The sequence below is a fragment of the Hibiscus syriacus genome, unplaced genomic scaffold (genome assembly GCF_006381635.1).
Source record: "Hibiscus syriacus cultivar Baekdansim isolate YM2019G1 unplaced genomic scaffold, ASM638163v2 tig00112217_pilon, whole genome shotgun sequence".
Taxonomy (NCBI): Eukaryota; Viridiplantae; Streptophyta; class Magnoliopsida; order Malvales; family Malvaceae; genus Hibiscus; species Hibiscus syriacus.
In genome coordinates, this window is record NW_024063270.1 from 403,898 (window position 1) to 421,104 (window position 17,207).

General features: G+C 37.4%; 1 protein-coding gene across 1 annotated transcript; it reads left to right on the forward strand.

Moving 5' to 3' along the window:
• The first annotated feature begins 5,711 nt into the window (after window positions 1-5,711).
• LOC120175855 (O-fucosyltransferase 36-like) lies at window positions 5,712-9,172 on the forward strand. Its single transcript, XM_039182412.1, has 3 exons — window positions 5,712-7,112; window positions 7,626-7,875; window positions 8,773-9,172. Exons 1-3 carry the CDS (start codon window positions 5,863-5,865, stop codon window positions 8,947-8,949), a joined length of 1,677 nt encoding a protein of 558 aa, XP_039038343.1. The 5' UTR covers window positions 5,712-5,862; the 3' UTR covers window positions 8,950-9,172.
• Window positions 9,173-17,207: the final 8,035 nt, after the last annotated feature.

Consider the following 17,207-nt stretch of genomic DNA (forward strand, 5'->3'; position numbering starts at 1 on the left):
TTAAGCACTAGTGAACGTATCTGGAACTAGTACATAGTTATAATGAGCAATCATTCTCTTAGATAAGTGAAACTAGACTGGAACTTTCTAAGATGGGGGTAAACTCATAACACACAACTAACCCCTTCATCCATTTGAGTCCTCGATGTGTAAGATATATATATATATATATATATATATATATATATATATATATATATATATATACAAAAGTATATATTTGACCATCTTACCTCAGGATTCTAGTAAGTGTAACATTATAAATAATTAAGAGTATGTTGACTTTCTTCAAGTTCATTATAAATGAACCACCCAAACTCTGGGCTAAGAAGTCATTAAGAATAAATATTCAACCTCGTTTATCGGTAAATTCAATAAGTCCTTCTTACTAGAACCATCCAAATACTTGGATTTGAATTTATTAAGAGTTTAACAAACTCAACATTTTTGTTGGTAAATTCATTATTTTCTTCTCACTTAGGAATACCCACTCAAATTGGGTTATGAACTTATTAAGAATATATATTCAGCCAAAATCGGTAAATTCATCAAGTCTTTCTCACTAAGACCACCCAAAGCTTGGGCTATGAATTTATTAAGAGCACTTAAGCTCATCATGGGAATGCACATTATTCGTCATAGGGATAGGAAGTAGGAATGTGCACTATGAGTCTTTCCATGGTTTCTTTTTACCACATGAAACTTAGATAACTAAGTTGGGTATCCACCATGAATTCCTCAACCAATGGGCTTGAGACCCATCCCCCTCGACGAATCTAGGACCAGCTTCCGACTTAACCCTTTGGTAAGCGGATATGCTAGGTTCCTTTCCGACTTCACGTACTCTAAAGAGAGCACTCCATTCTTTATTAAGTGTCTAACTGATTCATGTCTTATGCGAATGTGTCTTTTCTTACCATTGTAAGCTTGGTTCTTAGCCACACATATCGCAACTTGTGAATCACATAACAATGAAACTAGAGGAGTCGGTCTTCCCCACAACGGAATATCTGCTAACAAGCTTCTGAGCCACTAGGCTTCTTGCCCAGCTAGGTCAAGAGCTATAAACTCTGACTTCATGGTAGAACGAGCAATACAAGTCTTCTTTGATGATTTCCACGAGATTGATGCTCCACCCAAAATAAAAACATACCCGCTCGTAGAGCTTACCTCATCATTATCAGAAACCCAGTTGGCATCACAATATCCTTCTAGTACCGCAAGAAAGCCAACAAACTCAAGTTTCCAATCCAAAGTACCCTTAAGATACTTCAGTAAGCGTTTAAGAGCAATCCAGTGCTCACCACTCGGATTATGAGTATATCTACTCAGTCTACTCACAACATAAACAATATCAGGCCGAGTATAGTTCATTAAGAACATTAAGCTCCCAATTAATTTAGCATATTCAATTTGGGAAACGCTACTTCCTTTATTCTTAACTAGATGTATGCTAGGGTCATAAGGAGTTCGAACAGGGACGACATCAAAACTGTCAAATTTCTTTAGCACTTTCTCTATATAATGTTCTTGACATAAAGAAAATCCCTTCTCAGTTTTGGTAACTTTGACTCCTAAGATTACATCTACTTCTCCCAAATCTGTCATCTCAAACTTAGTGGACAAGAAATTTTTAACTTTGTTAATGGACTCAATATTAGAACTGAAAATCAACATGTCATCAACATAAAGACTTATGATAACACATTCAGTGTCAAACATCTTCGAATACACACAAGCATCCGAACCATTCATAACAAAACCAAAACTAAGAATAGTTTTATGAAATTTCTCATACCACTGTTTAGGAGACTGCTTAAGTCCATAGAGTGACTTTTTGAGTCTACAGACTTTGCCTTCCATACAAGGTGCTTCAAAACCTAGTGGTTTCTCCATGTAAATCTCCTCATCTAGATCTCCATTCAAGAAAGCAGTCTTAACATCCATTTGATGTACCTGCAACTTATGAATAGAGGCTAGTGCAAATAATGCACGAATCGTTGAGATTTTTGAAACGGGAGGGTATGTATCAAAGTAGTCTAAACCAAACCTTTGAGTGAACCCTTTGACAACTAACCTTGCCTTGTACCGCTGAATCGAATCATTTGGCCTTAGTTTCTTCCGGAAGACCCATTTGTTGGAGATTGGTTTGAATCCCTTAGGCAAGTCAACTAATTCCCAAGTATGATTAGACATTATCGATTCTAGTTCATCATTAACAACGCTTTTCCAAAAACTAGCATCGATAGATCTTATAGCTTCTTCAAAAGTTTTAGGATCCTCATCTAACAGAAAAATTTGAGCTATATGATCTGAAATGGAGTCTAAATCATTTATTTCAGAAATAAAGGAAGTAATAAAGTCTGGTCCAAAAGAGGTTTCAACTCTTTGCCTTTTACTTATTCTAGGCTCAAAAATAATTTGTTCAGAAGACCTAGCATGATTACTAGAAGAAGTTGATGGAATATATTCTATTTGTGTTTCAATATTTATTATCGGTTCCTTTAAAAGAAAAATATTTTCAAAGAAAACAGCATCCCTTGACTCACAAATAGAATAATCTTGTAAAAGCATGAATCTGTATGCAACATTATTAGTAGCATACCCTATAAACACTGCATCAACAGTTTTAGGTCCTATGGTGGACTTCTTAAAGTCTGGCAAACCCACTTTAGCCAGACACCCCCACACTTTCAGGTATTGTAAATTAGGAGCGTATCCTTTCCTCAATTCATATGGGGTAGAATCTAATTTCTTATGAGGAACTCGGTTCAAGATATGAGTTGATGATAGAATGACTTCCCCCATATGTTATCAGATAACCCTGAACTTATTAGTAAAGAATTCATCATCTCTTTTAAAGTTCTATTTTTCCTTTCGGCTATACCATTCTGTTGAGGAAAATAGGGGGCTGAAGTTTCATGAATTATGTCATTCTTTTCACAAATATCTTTTAAGAAATTAGATCCATATTCACCACCTCTATCAGATCTAACCCGTTTGATTCTCCTATCTAACTGATTTTCAACTTCTACCTTATAAATAAGAAAGAAATTTTCAGCTTCATCTTTAGTCCTTAGGAGATAAACTTTTGTATATCTTGAATAATCATCTACAAAAGTTATGTAGTAGTGTTTTCCTCATTTACTTTCAGTGTTTCTAAAATCTGCTAGATCAGTATGAATAAGTTATAACAGCTCAGTCTTTCTATTAGAAACAATCTTAAAGTGAGGTCTAGTATGCTTAGCTTCTACACAAATTTCACATTTGTTAAAGCTAGTTGTGTCTAGTTTAGGCAAAATATTCGTATTTATCAATTTCTTTAAAGCATGAATATTCACGTGTCCTAATCTAGCATGCCACATATCAATGGATTCAACAATATAAGCAGAAGTGGTAGCTTTATTTTCATTAAATTGAGTTTCTATGATAAATAAACCATTGCTTAAAAACCCTTTTCCAACATAATCACCATTTTGAGAAAGTACAAGTTTATCTGCCTCAAAAACTAACTTAATGCCTGCCTTATTCAGAAGCCCACCACTTATCAAATTTCTACACAAGGCAGGTACATACAGAACATTATTTAAAGCCAGAGTTTTACCAGAGGTCAACTTGAGTAAAATTTTTCCTTTGCCTAGCACTTCAGAGCTGCTAGAGTTCCCCATGTACACACGTTCACCTACGTTCACATCCTCGAATTCGGTGAAAAACTCATTCCTTACGCAGAAATGCTTTGAAGCGTCAGTGTCAACAACCCATTCCGAACTGTTTTCCACCAGATTGACTTCTGAGACCACCGCAACAATGATCTCATCATCTTCTTCTACAACGTGCATCTGTGGCTTGTTGTCATTCTGGCGGTCTGAGCGGTGTTGGCATTGGTAAGCTTTGTGGCCGGGTAAACTGCAGACATAACACTTGAGCGTCTTTCCTTCAGGTTTGGCCTTTCCTGACTTATTGAAGTTGGTAGCCTTCTGAGGTTTCGTCTTCTTGTCTTGATTCCCACGTTTCATGATCTTCTTAAATTTAGACTCAACCAAATTAGCTCTAAAAGATAAATTACTCATAGAATTAGTAAGCTTATCTTTTAAACGGTTGGCTTCTTCAATCTTCATATGACCCATGAGCTCTTCAAGCGAAATTTCTCTCTTCTTATGCTTAAGAGAGTTGCGGTAGTCGGACCAGGACTTGGGCAGCTTCTCAATGAGAACATTGGCTTTCAGCACCTCGCACATTTGTATCCCTTCGGCGATGATGTCAGCGACTAGGTTCTCATAGTCATGGACTTGATCCATTATCGGCTTGTCATCAGTCATCTGGAATTTGAGTCATTCGCCGACAACGTACTTCTTAATGCCAGCATCGTCCTCACCATACTTCTTGCAAAGGCAGACCACGTTGTTGCTTCTTTCGATATCTCCAAACCATAGCTTCAACCGTTGGTTTTAAGCACGGCGGCAACCGATGTTGATGGCAACGAGGAAAGCCGTGAAAAACACAGATTATTGGGAGCATCTTAGCTAGCTGAATGTGCTACGGAAATGGAAGCTTATGAATTTATTGGATTTGTTTCGAGTAAAATTCAACGGTTCTAGTTCTTGAACTGGTAAGAAATGGTGGATGCTGCTTCCGTGTTAGTGGTAATATGTTCATGAAAGTTCCTGCAAAGGGAAACTGAATTGGAAACGTAAATTTCTTTTAATCCTTAGGATTATAAAGTAATATTTATTTCAAATTTTATATTAATTATTAATAATATACCTCATATATATATATAATTATTTGAACCCAAATTATTTAAGAAAAATTATATTTTATGTTATTATTAAGACGGCTTTAAAATCTTCTATAAGTGAGATTAAAAATAAATCATGTAGTTTTAATAATAAAAGGAAATGTTTTTTCTAAAAGGATTAGCTTTTGTTGAATACGTTTGATCTTTGGATTTCGCCTCCTCTCAATTGGTGTAAGGTTAATACTGATGGTTCATTTAAAATAGGTGACGGATTTGCTACATGTGGGGGTGTCATTAGATCCTCGAATGGTGGTTGGATGATTGGTTTCTCTAAAGCGATCGATATTTGTTATATTGTTGAAGCGGAATTGTGGGGTATCCATGAAGGACTTTCTCATGCTTGGAATCTTGGGGAGAGGCAAGTAATGGTAGAAACCGATTGTTTGGAGGCTGTTCGAATGTTGCAGGAAAGTGATAGAAGAGCTTCGATCATCATGCTTCTTGATTGTGTTAAGGAGTTGATACATCGGGATTGGAATGTGGTTTTGAAGCATATTCACCGGGATACAAACAAGGTGGCTGATACGTTAGCGAAGTTAGCTACAGCGAGGGGCGAAGTCCATATGGTTTTCACTACTCCGCCAATGAAAGTTATCAATTTTGTGCAACAAGAAGCTGCTAACAGTGTTTTGACACCAGCTTTTAATTCGTGTATTTTATTCCTCTTGTTTCATTAAAAAAACAGTTTTTCTTTAAACTCAAGAAAAGTAGCCTAAAACTTTTTCCTACTGATCCGTCTTTGCTTATAGTTCTTTATAATTCAGTGTTCCACTTTAACTAACTTCTCACGTGGGTTTAGTACGACGTCGGCTGTTTTTGGATCGGGTCGGTGGATCCAACCCACCCAATACAATGGTACCGAGTCATTTTCCTCCACCGATTTGTTTCTCCTTCCACAATTGACATTCTTCCTTCCTCGACCCAGCTAATTCAACCTCTAATTATTATTATTCGTATTTTTCAAACCCTAAAAGATTAATTAACCGATCCCGGTCTCCATTTTAATCCGCAGACTCGGCCGTTTCCTTCACTCGTTGACTCACTGATCACTCATAAGCAAAGCAATGGACCGGGATTCATCCGACGAAGACGACGACCGCCAGACCTTAATCCACCAAAACGACACCAAGAACCTCCCGCACCAAATCCCAACCACCCAACGCGCTTCCACTCCTCCGAGATCCAGTTTCCGCATCGAGGAGATCGAATCCCAAATCCGACGCCGTTTCAAGCTCTCATTCAACAAACGTTACCTCTTCGCCATCGTTCTCCCTCTCCTCATCATCCCTATCTTCTTCTCCGCCGACATTCGCTCCCTCTTCTCTTCCAACATCTCTTCCCTTAAATTCAATACGGCGTCGGATCGAATCAAAGAATCCCAACTCCAAGCTCTTTACTTGTTGAATCAACAGCAGAGTTCCCTTCTTTCTATTTGGAATCACGCTTTCGTGAATTCTAATAACAATATCACCGCCGTTCAATTTGATGATTTGAAAGCTGCATTGCTCAATCAGATCACGTTAAACAAACACATTCAGCAAACCCTCTTGTCCCCTCACAAAACCGGAGACGCCCTTGAAAACGGCACCGTTTTGGACCCCGACTATGCCGGTTACAGTTTCGACCGTTGCAGAAAAGTTGACCAGAAATTCGCTGAAAGAAGAACGATCGAATGGAAACCCAAGCCCGATAAATTCTTGTTTGCGATTTGTTTGTCAGGTCAAATGAGTAACCATCTAATTTGTTTGGAAAAACACATGTTTTTCGCAGCGGTTCTGAATCGGGTATTGGTGATTCCAAGTTCGAAATTCGATTACCAGTACAATCGAGTGCTCGATATCCAGCACATTAACGATTGTGTTGGGCAAAAAGCTGTTATCCCATTCGAAGACTTCATGGAAATCAAGAAGAATCGCGCTCACATTGATAGGTTCATTTGCTATTTTTCGAGCCCGCAGCCGTGTTATGTGGACGAAGAGCATTTGAAGAAGTTGAGATCGTTAGGAATTTCGATGGGGAAATTGGAGAATGCTTGGAAGAATGAGGATACTAAGAAACCGAGTACAAAAACGATCAAGGATGTGGGAGAGAAGTTTGCTTCGGATGACGATGTTATTGCAATAGGGGACGTCTTTTTTGCGGGCGTGGAAACAGATTGGGTGGCGCAACCAGGTGGTCCGATTGCGCATAAATGTAAGACTTTGATTGAGCCTAGTAAGCTTATCTTGTTGACTGCTCAACGGTTTATTCAAACGTTCTTGGGAAGTGATTTTATTGCTCTTCATTTTCGCCGACATGGATTCTTGAAGTTCTGGTATGGTTTCAATTTTTTTGTGATTTATTATTTTAAACAATGGAATTTGTGTAGCAAAGTTAGAATCTTTACTTTTAAGTCATAAAGTTATCGTAGAGAACAAAAGTCTAAGGTTAAAACGATGACATTATCTTTATTTTGCTTTGATTTAGTGTTGTTTGGTTGAGTATGTCAACTTTATCTGTTTTAGTTGAGCATATGCATAGTTCTGAGAACGGAATCAATAGGCTTTGATTTCAAAGTGTTTGGAATTTACTAGCATGAAAGGGTGCCCAGTCCATAGTTCTTTGAGAGTTTCATGTATTCGAGTCTTACATGATTACAAATGATGTGGAGTGCTGGAATTGCATATAGACTCCCATCCTACCATAGAGGACTTGTCTTAACAAATGGGTTTTGGCCATTGCCATTAAATGTTGGTTTCTTGTCATTTTGGGTCTGTCTGTATGGCCTTATGCTTTGAGAGTGGGGTTTGTGTAAAATGGCACTAACATTACTTGCTTATTTCCTCAGCAATGTTAAAAACCCAAGTTGCTTTTACCCTATTCCTCAAGCTGCGGATTGCATCACTAGAATGGTTGAAAGGGCCAACACTCCAATTATATACCTTTCAACAGATGCAGCAGAAAGCGAAACTGGTTTGCTACAATCGATGGTTGTGCTGAATGGGAAAACTATACCACTGGTTAAACGGCCTCCTCGCAGTTCAGCTGAAAAATGGGATTCCTTGTTATACAGACATGGCATCGAGGATGACCCTCAGGTGAGATTTTATACTACTTTAGTGTTACGAGGAAGAACAAATAAAACTTTGTTTTGTTTTTCGAATAATGAATAATCCTGTTTTCTATTCAAAGGTTAGAATTGTCTACATGACCAGGGCTTGTCTTCTCACTATTCAAGCCCTCAATCCTGATAAGTTTAGGATTTTCTAGAGTACAAGTCCAAACTGTTGAAAAATAAAGGTTGACTTATCATTTAGCTTGTCAAGTTGTAAGGCTTGTTTTCCCATCACAAGTTCACCCTGCTTTTTTTGTCACATAGTGCTAGGTCTATGTATTAGGTGCTATGAATGATTGGATCCTATGTGTTAAATCCATCGAATGAACAATGTTGTCAAGGTGTGCACTTTGGCATGCCTATGCATTGCGCCTTTGCGGTAGACAGAAAAAGTTCCTTACAACCTTTCAGGCGAGTGAGCCTTTTGATTAGGCACATGGCTGATGCCTTTAGGTAGTCTTTTTAGCTTGTTTGATTGAAGTTCTCTTTAAGTTCTTTAATTTTTAACTTTTTTCATAATGTGTGCCTTACTAGTAATAAAGAGGATAGTATCAAACTCTCTACTTCTCAATATTCGAGTTTTCATGCATATCAACCAACAAAAGGAAAATTCCATGTTTGTAGGTAAAACTGGCTACTCTTTTGAGCTTATCATACACACGTGTCCTTTTTCAAGTTCTACCTTGTGATAATCAACCTATGCTTGGTTCTGAGAGCACAACTGAGCTTCAGAAGTATTTGATTCACTTATTATTCTGTACAGATTGAAGGGTTGTGTATCCATGATCAGCCTCCCCGACTTCATTTTAACCTCCAGTATCCCTATCATTATTATTTTGCTAGGATCATTCTAAATTTGCTCTTAATTGATATTTTAAAGGTGGAAGCTATGCTGGATAAGACCATATGTGCTATGGCGAGTGTGTTCATTGGAGCCCCAGGTTCAACATTTACGGAGGACATTTTGCGACTCCGAAGGGGCTGGGGAACAGCATCTTTATGTGACGAGTACTTGTGCCAAGGTGAAGTGCCAAACTTTATAGCAGGTGAGGAGTGAAGAATATGCAGAAATGGCAGGCAGTAAAATTGTGACATTTTAAAGATGCTCCGTTGGAGAAAATGGTAGGTTCGGTATGATTGTATTATACGAGCATTTCATTGATTTGATTACTTATTAGTTTTACAACATTCTCACACCGTAATGGAGTTTGTATGATGCGATACACTTTGGGGCTGAAACCCTGAACTTGAATTCATTTATTCTGTTTGTAAATCAGTTGACAAAAAAAAAAACATTAGGGCCTACATTGGTTTGATTCGATCTGTCAGAACCGTAAATTCTATATAAAACCTAAAACTCAAGCTTTGTTATATAAAAGGTTTTAAATGCACCATTGCCCCCTTAAATTATACACTTTTTATCGAGTTGTCCCTTAAAGAATTTGCCAGGATATTTTGCCTCCTAAGTTTAAATTATTATCTCTATTAAAATTTGAGGGTAAATTGTATATTTAGTCATTAAACTATTCATGTGGTTCTGTTTTGGTCACCCCAACTATATTTTTCTCAAAATCATCACTAAATTTAAGTTTTTTAAAATTTAATTTTAGCGATGATTTAAAAAAATAATTGAGTGATCAAAATAGGATTATGAAAATGGTTGAGTGGTTAAATATGTAATTTATCCTTGTTGTTTTTAATCGAATTAACAGTTTGGGTTTGGGGTAAACAAGGTAACAATTAAAATTTAGGGGACAAATATCTCGAAAAAATACTTAAGAGGCAACTCCGTACAGATAGGATAATGGTACATTTAAGCCTATATCAAACCATTAAGTAAAATAAAAGGTAAACTATATAAATACTCATTCTTGTTTGAGTAAAATTTTCCTTTTCTCATATGTTTTAAAACTATCGATTGGTTAACAATGTTGTCAATTCATAACAAATTGATCATTTGACTTTAAAAATTATTATTTTACTCTCTTTTTTTCGTTTATAACAAATCAATCATTTATGTTTTAAATTGTTGTATTAGTTTATAAAAAATTCATCACTATATATAGGCCCCGGGGCCACTCCCTCCCTCAAATATTTTTACCATTGAAAAATAGGGATAATTATCAATTTAGACCTTTAAATTTTTATTTATTTTGACTTTGCCATCATTTTCTAATTTTAATTATACTTTATCCCTAAACTAAAATCCTAACTCGTCCCTGATCACTATTGTGTAAAATCAATATCGTAAGGCGTAAGGTTGACTCGTCAATGACAACGGACGATTACATTATTATGAAAGGACACATGGTTAAATTGGAAGAGGCTGCAGACTTTCTAGGGAGCATAAAAACAATGCATGTGATAAATCACCAGACACTTACATACGATGAGTCATTACACTTTCTTTTTGAGAACATTGTGTTGGTATGTAAACTAGAGGGACTTAACGTGGTTTCTTACTCGAAAATAAATTGACAAACGAGATAAAGGTCATCTTCACATGCGTTTTCCAGAAATTGTTCGTCGTTACGCCGCTTACGTTTACAGAAACATATCTATACTCTACCGTTGATATCACAATCGATTTTTACCAAGGAGACCATACAGATGATGGAGTTCTAGGGATGTTGGTTCACACATTTTCTATTCTAAGTGGGAGGTTTCATTTGAATGCGACAATAACTAGGTCATTTTTAGTGATATCACGAGGTCGAATGTTGTCTTCAGCTATAGATTTGAAGGTGGTCATTGTGGAGGGGAGAGGAAGCCAAGTAAAGCTCTCTTGTGTGGAAAAAAAAATTGCTAGGTTATTCGGTTAACACATCAATCAGTATTCCGTTACTGTGGCTGTTAACGACGAATGATCGATTTGTTATAAATTGATACATTAGTGATCGAATCATTAATTTTAAAACATTAGTTGGGAAAACAAAAAGAGAAAATAACCTCAGTGACCAAAAATCCCATATAATATACGATTTTAACCAACTTTTTCCGGATTTGCCAAAATGACCAACAAAATCGTAATGCGATCGCTAATTCGCAACGCGATCTCCATTATCGCAAATCAGTTTCCAGATTCGCAACGCGATTATGACTATCGCAATGCGATTTTCCAATTTTGCGTTGCGATTTTCCCAATTCGCAATGCGAATAAGTAAATCGCAATGCGAATTTGGAAAATCGCAATGCGATACTGACTATCGCAACGCGATAATACAAAATCGCAATGCGATACTGACTTTCGCAACGCGATACTGACTTTCGCAACGCGATTCTGACTTTCGCAACGAGATTCTAACTATCGCAACGAGATAATACAGAATCGCAATGCGATTTTCAAAGTTCGCAACAGGTTTTAGTTTCGCAACACAAATTTTTTGTGTATATATCTACGCAGCAGCAACAACTCATAACCTAAATCCCTAAATCGCAACTCATTCCATCTCCATCTATCACTCTCTCCGGCGACATCCGTTCCTATATCCGTTCCTATATCCTTCCCCATCCGACAACATGTCTTAGTTTCGCAGCTCTTTTGTTTAGTAAATTAATTTACAACCATGAAATCATCTAATGTTGATCATGTTTGGATAGATTTGTGTTTTGAAGGGTCATGGGAGAATGTTCATGGTGTTTTACAATATATGCCTTTACCCATGAATCTTCAACTAAAACTGTCATTAAAAAAGTTAACTTATGAAACTCTAATGTTACGTGTTTCAAAGAAATTGAATTTAGAGCCCCTAAGTGGATTTAGGCTATCTTATCAGAGAAATTGTAAAGTTTATTTGTTAACCGACAATGAAGATGTTGAACGATTCATTGCTTACATTAGTGTTTCAAGTGATGATGTTACATTGTATGTTGTTGAACCTAGAAGTAGTATTGTTGGGTCAGTAGCGGGTAGTAATCAACTAAGTTTTTCTCAAAACCCACAACCTTTCTCTAATCCAAATCCCAATCAACTTTCAGCACCAAATTCCGGTTTTCGTATTGACCAATTAGACGATGATGAGCCAACAGAAAAAATTGTGAGTACTAGTCAGTATTCGAAATTTGATCTTGGTCAATACCCGGACTTTGATATTGGTCAATACTCAGATTTTGATGATGTTTCAGAAGAAGAAACAGACCCTGCGTGTAATGATTTTGATATTGGTCAATACCCGAATTTTGATGATGAAACAGCCGTTACCGAGGAAGATGTTGTTGATGATAATGAGGAGGAAGTTATGACTGTGAATGAACATGTTGAACATCCATTCTGTAATTCATATAATCCTGAATAAGAAAAAGAAGAAGAAAAAGTCCCCGAAGAAAAGAAAATGCCACGGGAGTATAACTGTAATATGCCAGAATTACTTCAGATACCGAAAGAAGAGTTGGTAAAGAAAACAGTTGATTGTTACACAAAAGTTATTCGTATCAAGAAAGATGATTTTTTTGATACAAAGGAAGACTTGAAGATAGCTTTGTATACGAAATGTGTGGAAGATGGCTATCAACTAAAAGTTAACAAATCAAGCAAAGATCGTTTCGAAACAAGGTGTATGATTGACAAAAACTGTACGTGGTGTATGATTGCAAAGAGGATAAAAGATTGCGAAATGTTTCAAGTTAGGACTTTTATTGATAAACATACATGTTCAAGAACCCAAGTTTTTCCTCACCATAGACAGGCAAACAAAAAGGTGTTGGGTGGTTTTCTGGCTGAGTTAATGTTTTTGAATGGCAGGGTATATCGGGGACATGAAATTATGACTGACATGAATGCTCGGTTCAAGATTAGTATATCATATTCTCAAGCTTGGAGAGCCAAATGTTATGCCTTGGAATTGTTGAGGGGGTCGCCAGAAGCATCGTTTGCCCAACTGACGGCTTATTGTCACAATTTAAAGCTGAAAAATCCTGGGTTGGTAACTCATATCAAAACAGATAGAGATGGACGCTTTGAGTTGTTGTTTATCGCCATTGGTGCTGCGGTTAGTAAATCAATATAATTCCGTTGACTCATTTTTGTTAGTTACATGCATTTCACATTTAAATGATTATATTTCTTGTGTATATTATTTTGTAGATTCGTTCGTTTATTACTTGCATGCGCCCAGTTATTATAGTTGACGGAGCACATTTGAAAGGTCGATACCTTGGAGTAAACTTATTAGCAGTAGCCATGGATGCTAACAATTGGATATTGCCAATAGCTTACGGGGTTGGCAAATATGAAACCTCTGATTCATGGACATGGTTTATGGGGAATCTTAGGGATTGCATAGGTCCTATTAGCAATCTGACAATCATATCCGATAGGCCAAACTCAATTGACAACGCTGTTAGAAGGTGTTTCCCAGATGCTTTTCATGGACTTTGTGGTGTTCATTTGTATAGAAATCTAAAATCAAGGTCTGCTGGTATAAAAAATCACAAATGGACATACTGGAAGGCTGTAAAAGCTTATCGGGAGTGGATTTTAATAAGCATATAAACTGTTTAAGACGTGTTTTGCCTCAGTGTGCTCAAACACTAGAAGATGTCGGGTTTGAAAGATGGTCAAGAGTACATCAACTTGGAGCAAGATATGGTTTCATGACGTCTAATAGTGCAGAATCAATCAACGCTCTAAGTCGTCATTCCCGGAAATTACCCATTACTATGTTAATGGAGTTTTTTCGAGCCTCTATTCAACAGTGGTACTACAAATCATCTTTTACAAATCAATTAAACAATCAAAAAATAAGCAATAATTCTTATTTCCTCATCTACTATTGAATCAACTTTTGCAGCCATACATCATTTTCACGCAGCTCACTTCTGAGATTAACCTGCAGAAACCAAACATTTGGTCAAACAACACTTTCTACACATCTAAAACCCACAAACAGCAAATTATTGAATTCTAGGTACTTAACCAAACATTTTCAAACCACAAGCCTATAAACTTACCAATTATTTATGGACATTTTTATAACACGGATGCAGGTAGGCAGCGTCTCGTATATATCGATCTAGTCATATAATGCCGAAACCACAAGCCTACTGCAGCTCTATCTCTATCGGTGGGAGGTAGATACTTTATACTTCCTGTGATCAAACGCTCCAACGCCAAGCATACGAGAGGACCACAATCCCCTCTGGGTCCTTTCGTTTGTTGTGGTGCGGTCTCGTCTCTGCTAACTGTAATATTGAGCTTCTTTGGCTTCTTGTTTCCAGAACGAGTCCAATAATTTATCGCATCCAAGAATTTAGCCAAATGAGAGCTCCATCCCTTAATAATATCTCTTAAATCAGCCAATGATATGTAATTTATCATGCTGCATATACTATTGCCTTAAGGGATGGGAGCTGAAGCTCGACGAGAAGCCAATGTTTACGTTCCAAAACAGTGATAAATACCTGCAATCATAAGTAATAATTCATTCATTTGCGCACTTATTTATGAATACCTTTAAACTCAATCTAAAATAAATACTAACCTTATCGACCTCCCACCATGCAGGATAAAGTTTAGCTTGTCCATTGCCCAACGCAAATGATTCATCTCGTTGATTCTTCAAGTGAACGGCGTTAAAAGACGTCGGCATAATTGTATATCGCGTATTTCTTTTATTTTCCTTAAGTTTCCTAATTATTAGAAGACGTGACACCCACGCATCGATATGCTGTTTTACAAAAAAAGACATATATTAGTAACTTACAAAAATTTAAAAAAAATAATCAAATTGAAATATTAAGAAAAATATAAGACTTACCCCTCCATCGAAATAGCCATTGTCTTCGACCCCTAATAATACGCCCCACCAAGACCGATCAAGCAACAAATAGATATCATCGTTGAGCTTGCATATGTCAGTGAAACACCCCTGGATCCGCTCATGTAGATAAAAATCAACTGTGGTCTTAGCCCAAAGGGTGTTATCCAGAATTGTGTCCGGTAGTTGTCTCCTCTCCACTTCAGATATCGGTATGGTACTGGTCGGTAACTCATACGAGAGCCAACTTGAATCCATCATGTCCGGTACGTCAGAGGGTTTCTCAAGAATCCTACATATGACGCCATGTGAATCGGGCTCTTGAATGGTGGGAGGGACCTCTTCAACGATGACAGTGGCCTTTTGAACGGTGGGAGGGGACTCTTGAGGAATGACAGTGGCCTCTTCTTGCGGTGTCTTCATACTATTGGGGTGTACGGAGACTTAATAGCACGTGCACGCCGTCTGATGCGTGAACTCTGTCGTGCAAGAAAAACCCGACGTAAAGCATCCACCTTACCGGTCCGCTAAATAATTAAATACAAATATCAGTAAATAAACAAACATGATACTTAAACAGTGAAAACAAAGACAAATATGTTTCAAACTTGCATTGAATTCACCCAAGTCATTATTCTATCATAGTTCACAAAATGCATCAGATAACAGAGGCAAATATGTTTCAAACTTGCAACACTGTCAACTTAGTATTTGTCTTTGTCTATTGGTTGAGGTAATGCAATTCATTCAAGTTTCAATTTGCAGAAGAAGAATAGTTTCTGGAACTTAAAATCGCAACGTGAAAAATGACTATCGCAACACGAAATGAAAATCGCAACGCGAAATGAAAATCGCAACGCGAAACCAAAAGACAAAACAGTGTTACTAAATTAGTTTCAAGAATAAACTATTTCTTCTTCTTCTGCAAATTGAAACTTGAATGGATTGCATTACTTCAACCAAAAGATAAAACAAAGACAAATACTAACTTCACAGTGTTAAAGAATACACAGTTTAGCAGAATTGGCAGCAACCGAACAAATTTACTTTCAACCAAAAGACAAAACAAAGACAAATACTAACTTCACAGTGTTAAAGAATACACAGTTTAGCAGAATTGGCAGCAACCGAATAAATTTACTTCAACCAAAAGACAAAACAAAAGACAAATACTAACTTCACAGTGTTAATAAACAGTTTAGCAGTATTGGCAGCAACCGAATAAATTTACTAAGCAATCTAAGTGAAATGGTTAATCTAAGTGAAATTACGAGTAAATTTATCATCAAGTTAAATATGGAAAATCTTAAACTTACCTCATTGCGTAGAGTATGAACCTCATTCTGCAACGATACTACCATCTCACGTAGAGCGGCAACCTCACCACGTAAAGTAGACACCTTCACACGCCATGCACCATCGTTATCGCGTAGAGTACAGATCTCCTCATGCAACGCATTGACCTCATCACGTAACTCCCTTGACTCATCCCGTGTAGGTGGAGGTGGAGAACAGGGAGATAGAAGTTGTGGCATCTTTGTCGGTCGCCTATCATGAGGTGATGGTGGAGAAGAGGCTCGATGATGTGACGGGATAGGTGATGGCTCTCGTTGTAGAGGTGTATAGTCGGGTCGATCAGGTGATGGCTCTGGGTGAGGTGATGGCTCTCGAAGTGGAGGAAGTGGAGGCTGCTCATCATTCGTGCCATCAAGAAAATGCTGACTAGCTTGCCACCAATCAGTGGCAAGCTCAGTCTCATTAATGGAGTGTTGGCCTCCTAAAAATATAAAAACTCAAACAAAGTTAAACGTCTACTATTAATAACTTGTTTATAAATGATAGTATTTGTGTTAACTTACATTATTTATTGTCGTATATGGTATTAAGTCTTCCCAATCCAAACAGACATTTCCTCTTCCAGGAAATAGCCCTAGGAATATCATTTGAGGTTTTTAATGCATATGTCCGCATGCTGGGGAAAGCCTCGAATATCCAAATCTACAAACAATATAATAACAAACATTAGTAATTGTTAAATAATTAATTATAATTTTGAAAACATTATATAGAAATTCTTACCTTAAAGGCCCAAACAAAGCCTGACAAAGTGTATTTCGACCCATCGCCCCGCAAACTTTTGCGGTCATCAAAGGCAGACGACAACTTAGTCCAGGTAGCTTTCCATATATACGAACCCCACGGAAACAGATTCCATGCATTTAGGTCATCTACCAATAATATTAGCTCTTGAGGAATAGGTTGTCTGGCCTCTCTGCCTAAAAAGCCGGCATACAAAAGTAGTAGAAGGCATACTCGGACAACATCGACGTCATTCATCCGAGTAAAACCATCTTTCTTATTAAACAATTTCTTCAGGTCGTCGACGTGTAAGTTCGGATTCTCTATTGACTCATCAGGAAAAACCCTGGATAACCATGATGGGCGGGTGATATGACGAGTGTACCGGCCTACATCATCGTGTCCGAATCGTAGACCAGTGATTAAGCAGAACTCCTTCCGCCCAAAACAAGTATACGCCGGTGGAAAATGAAACCATATC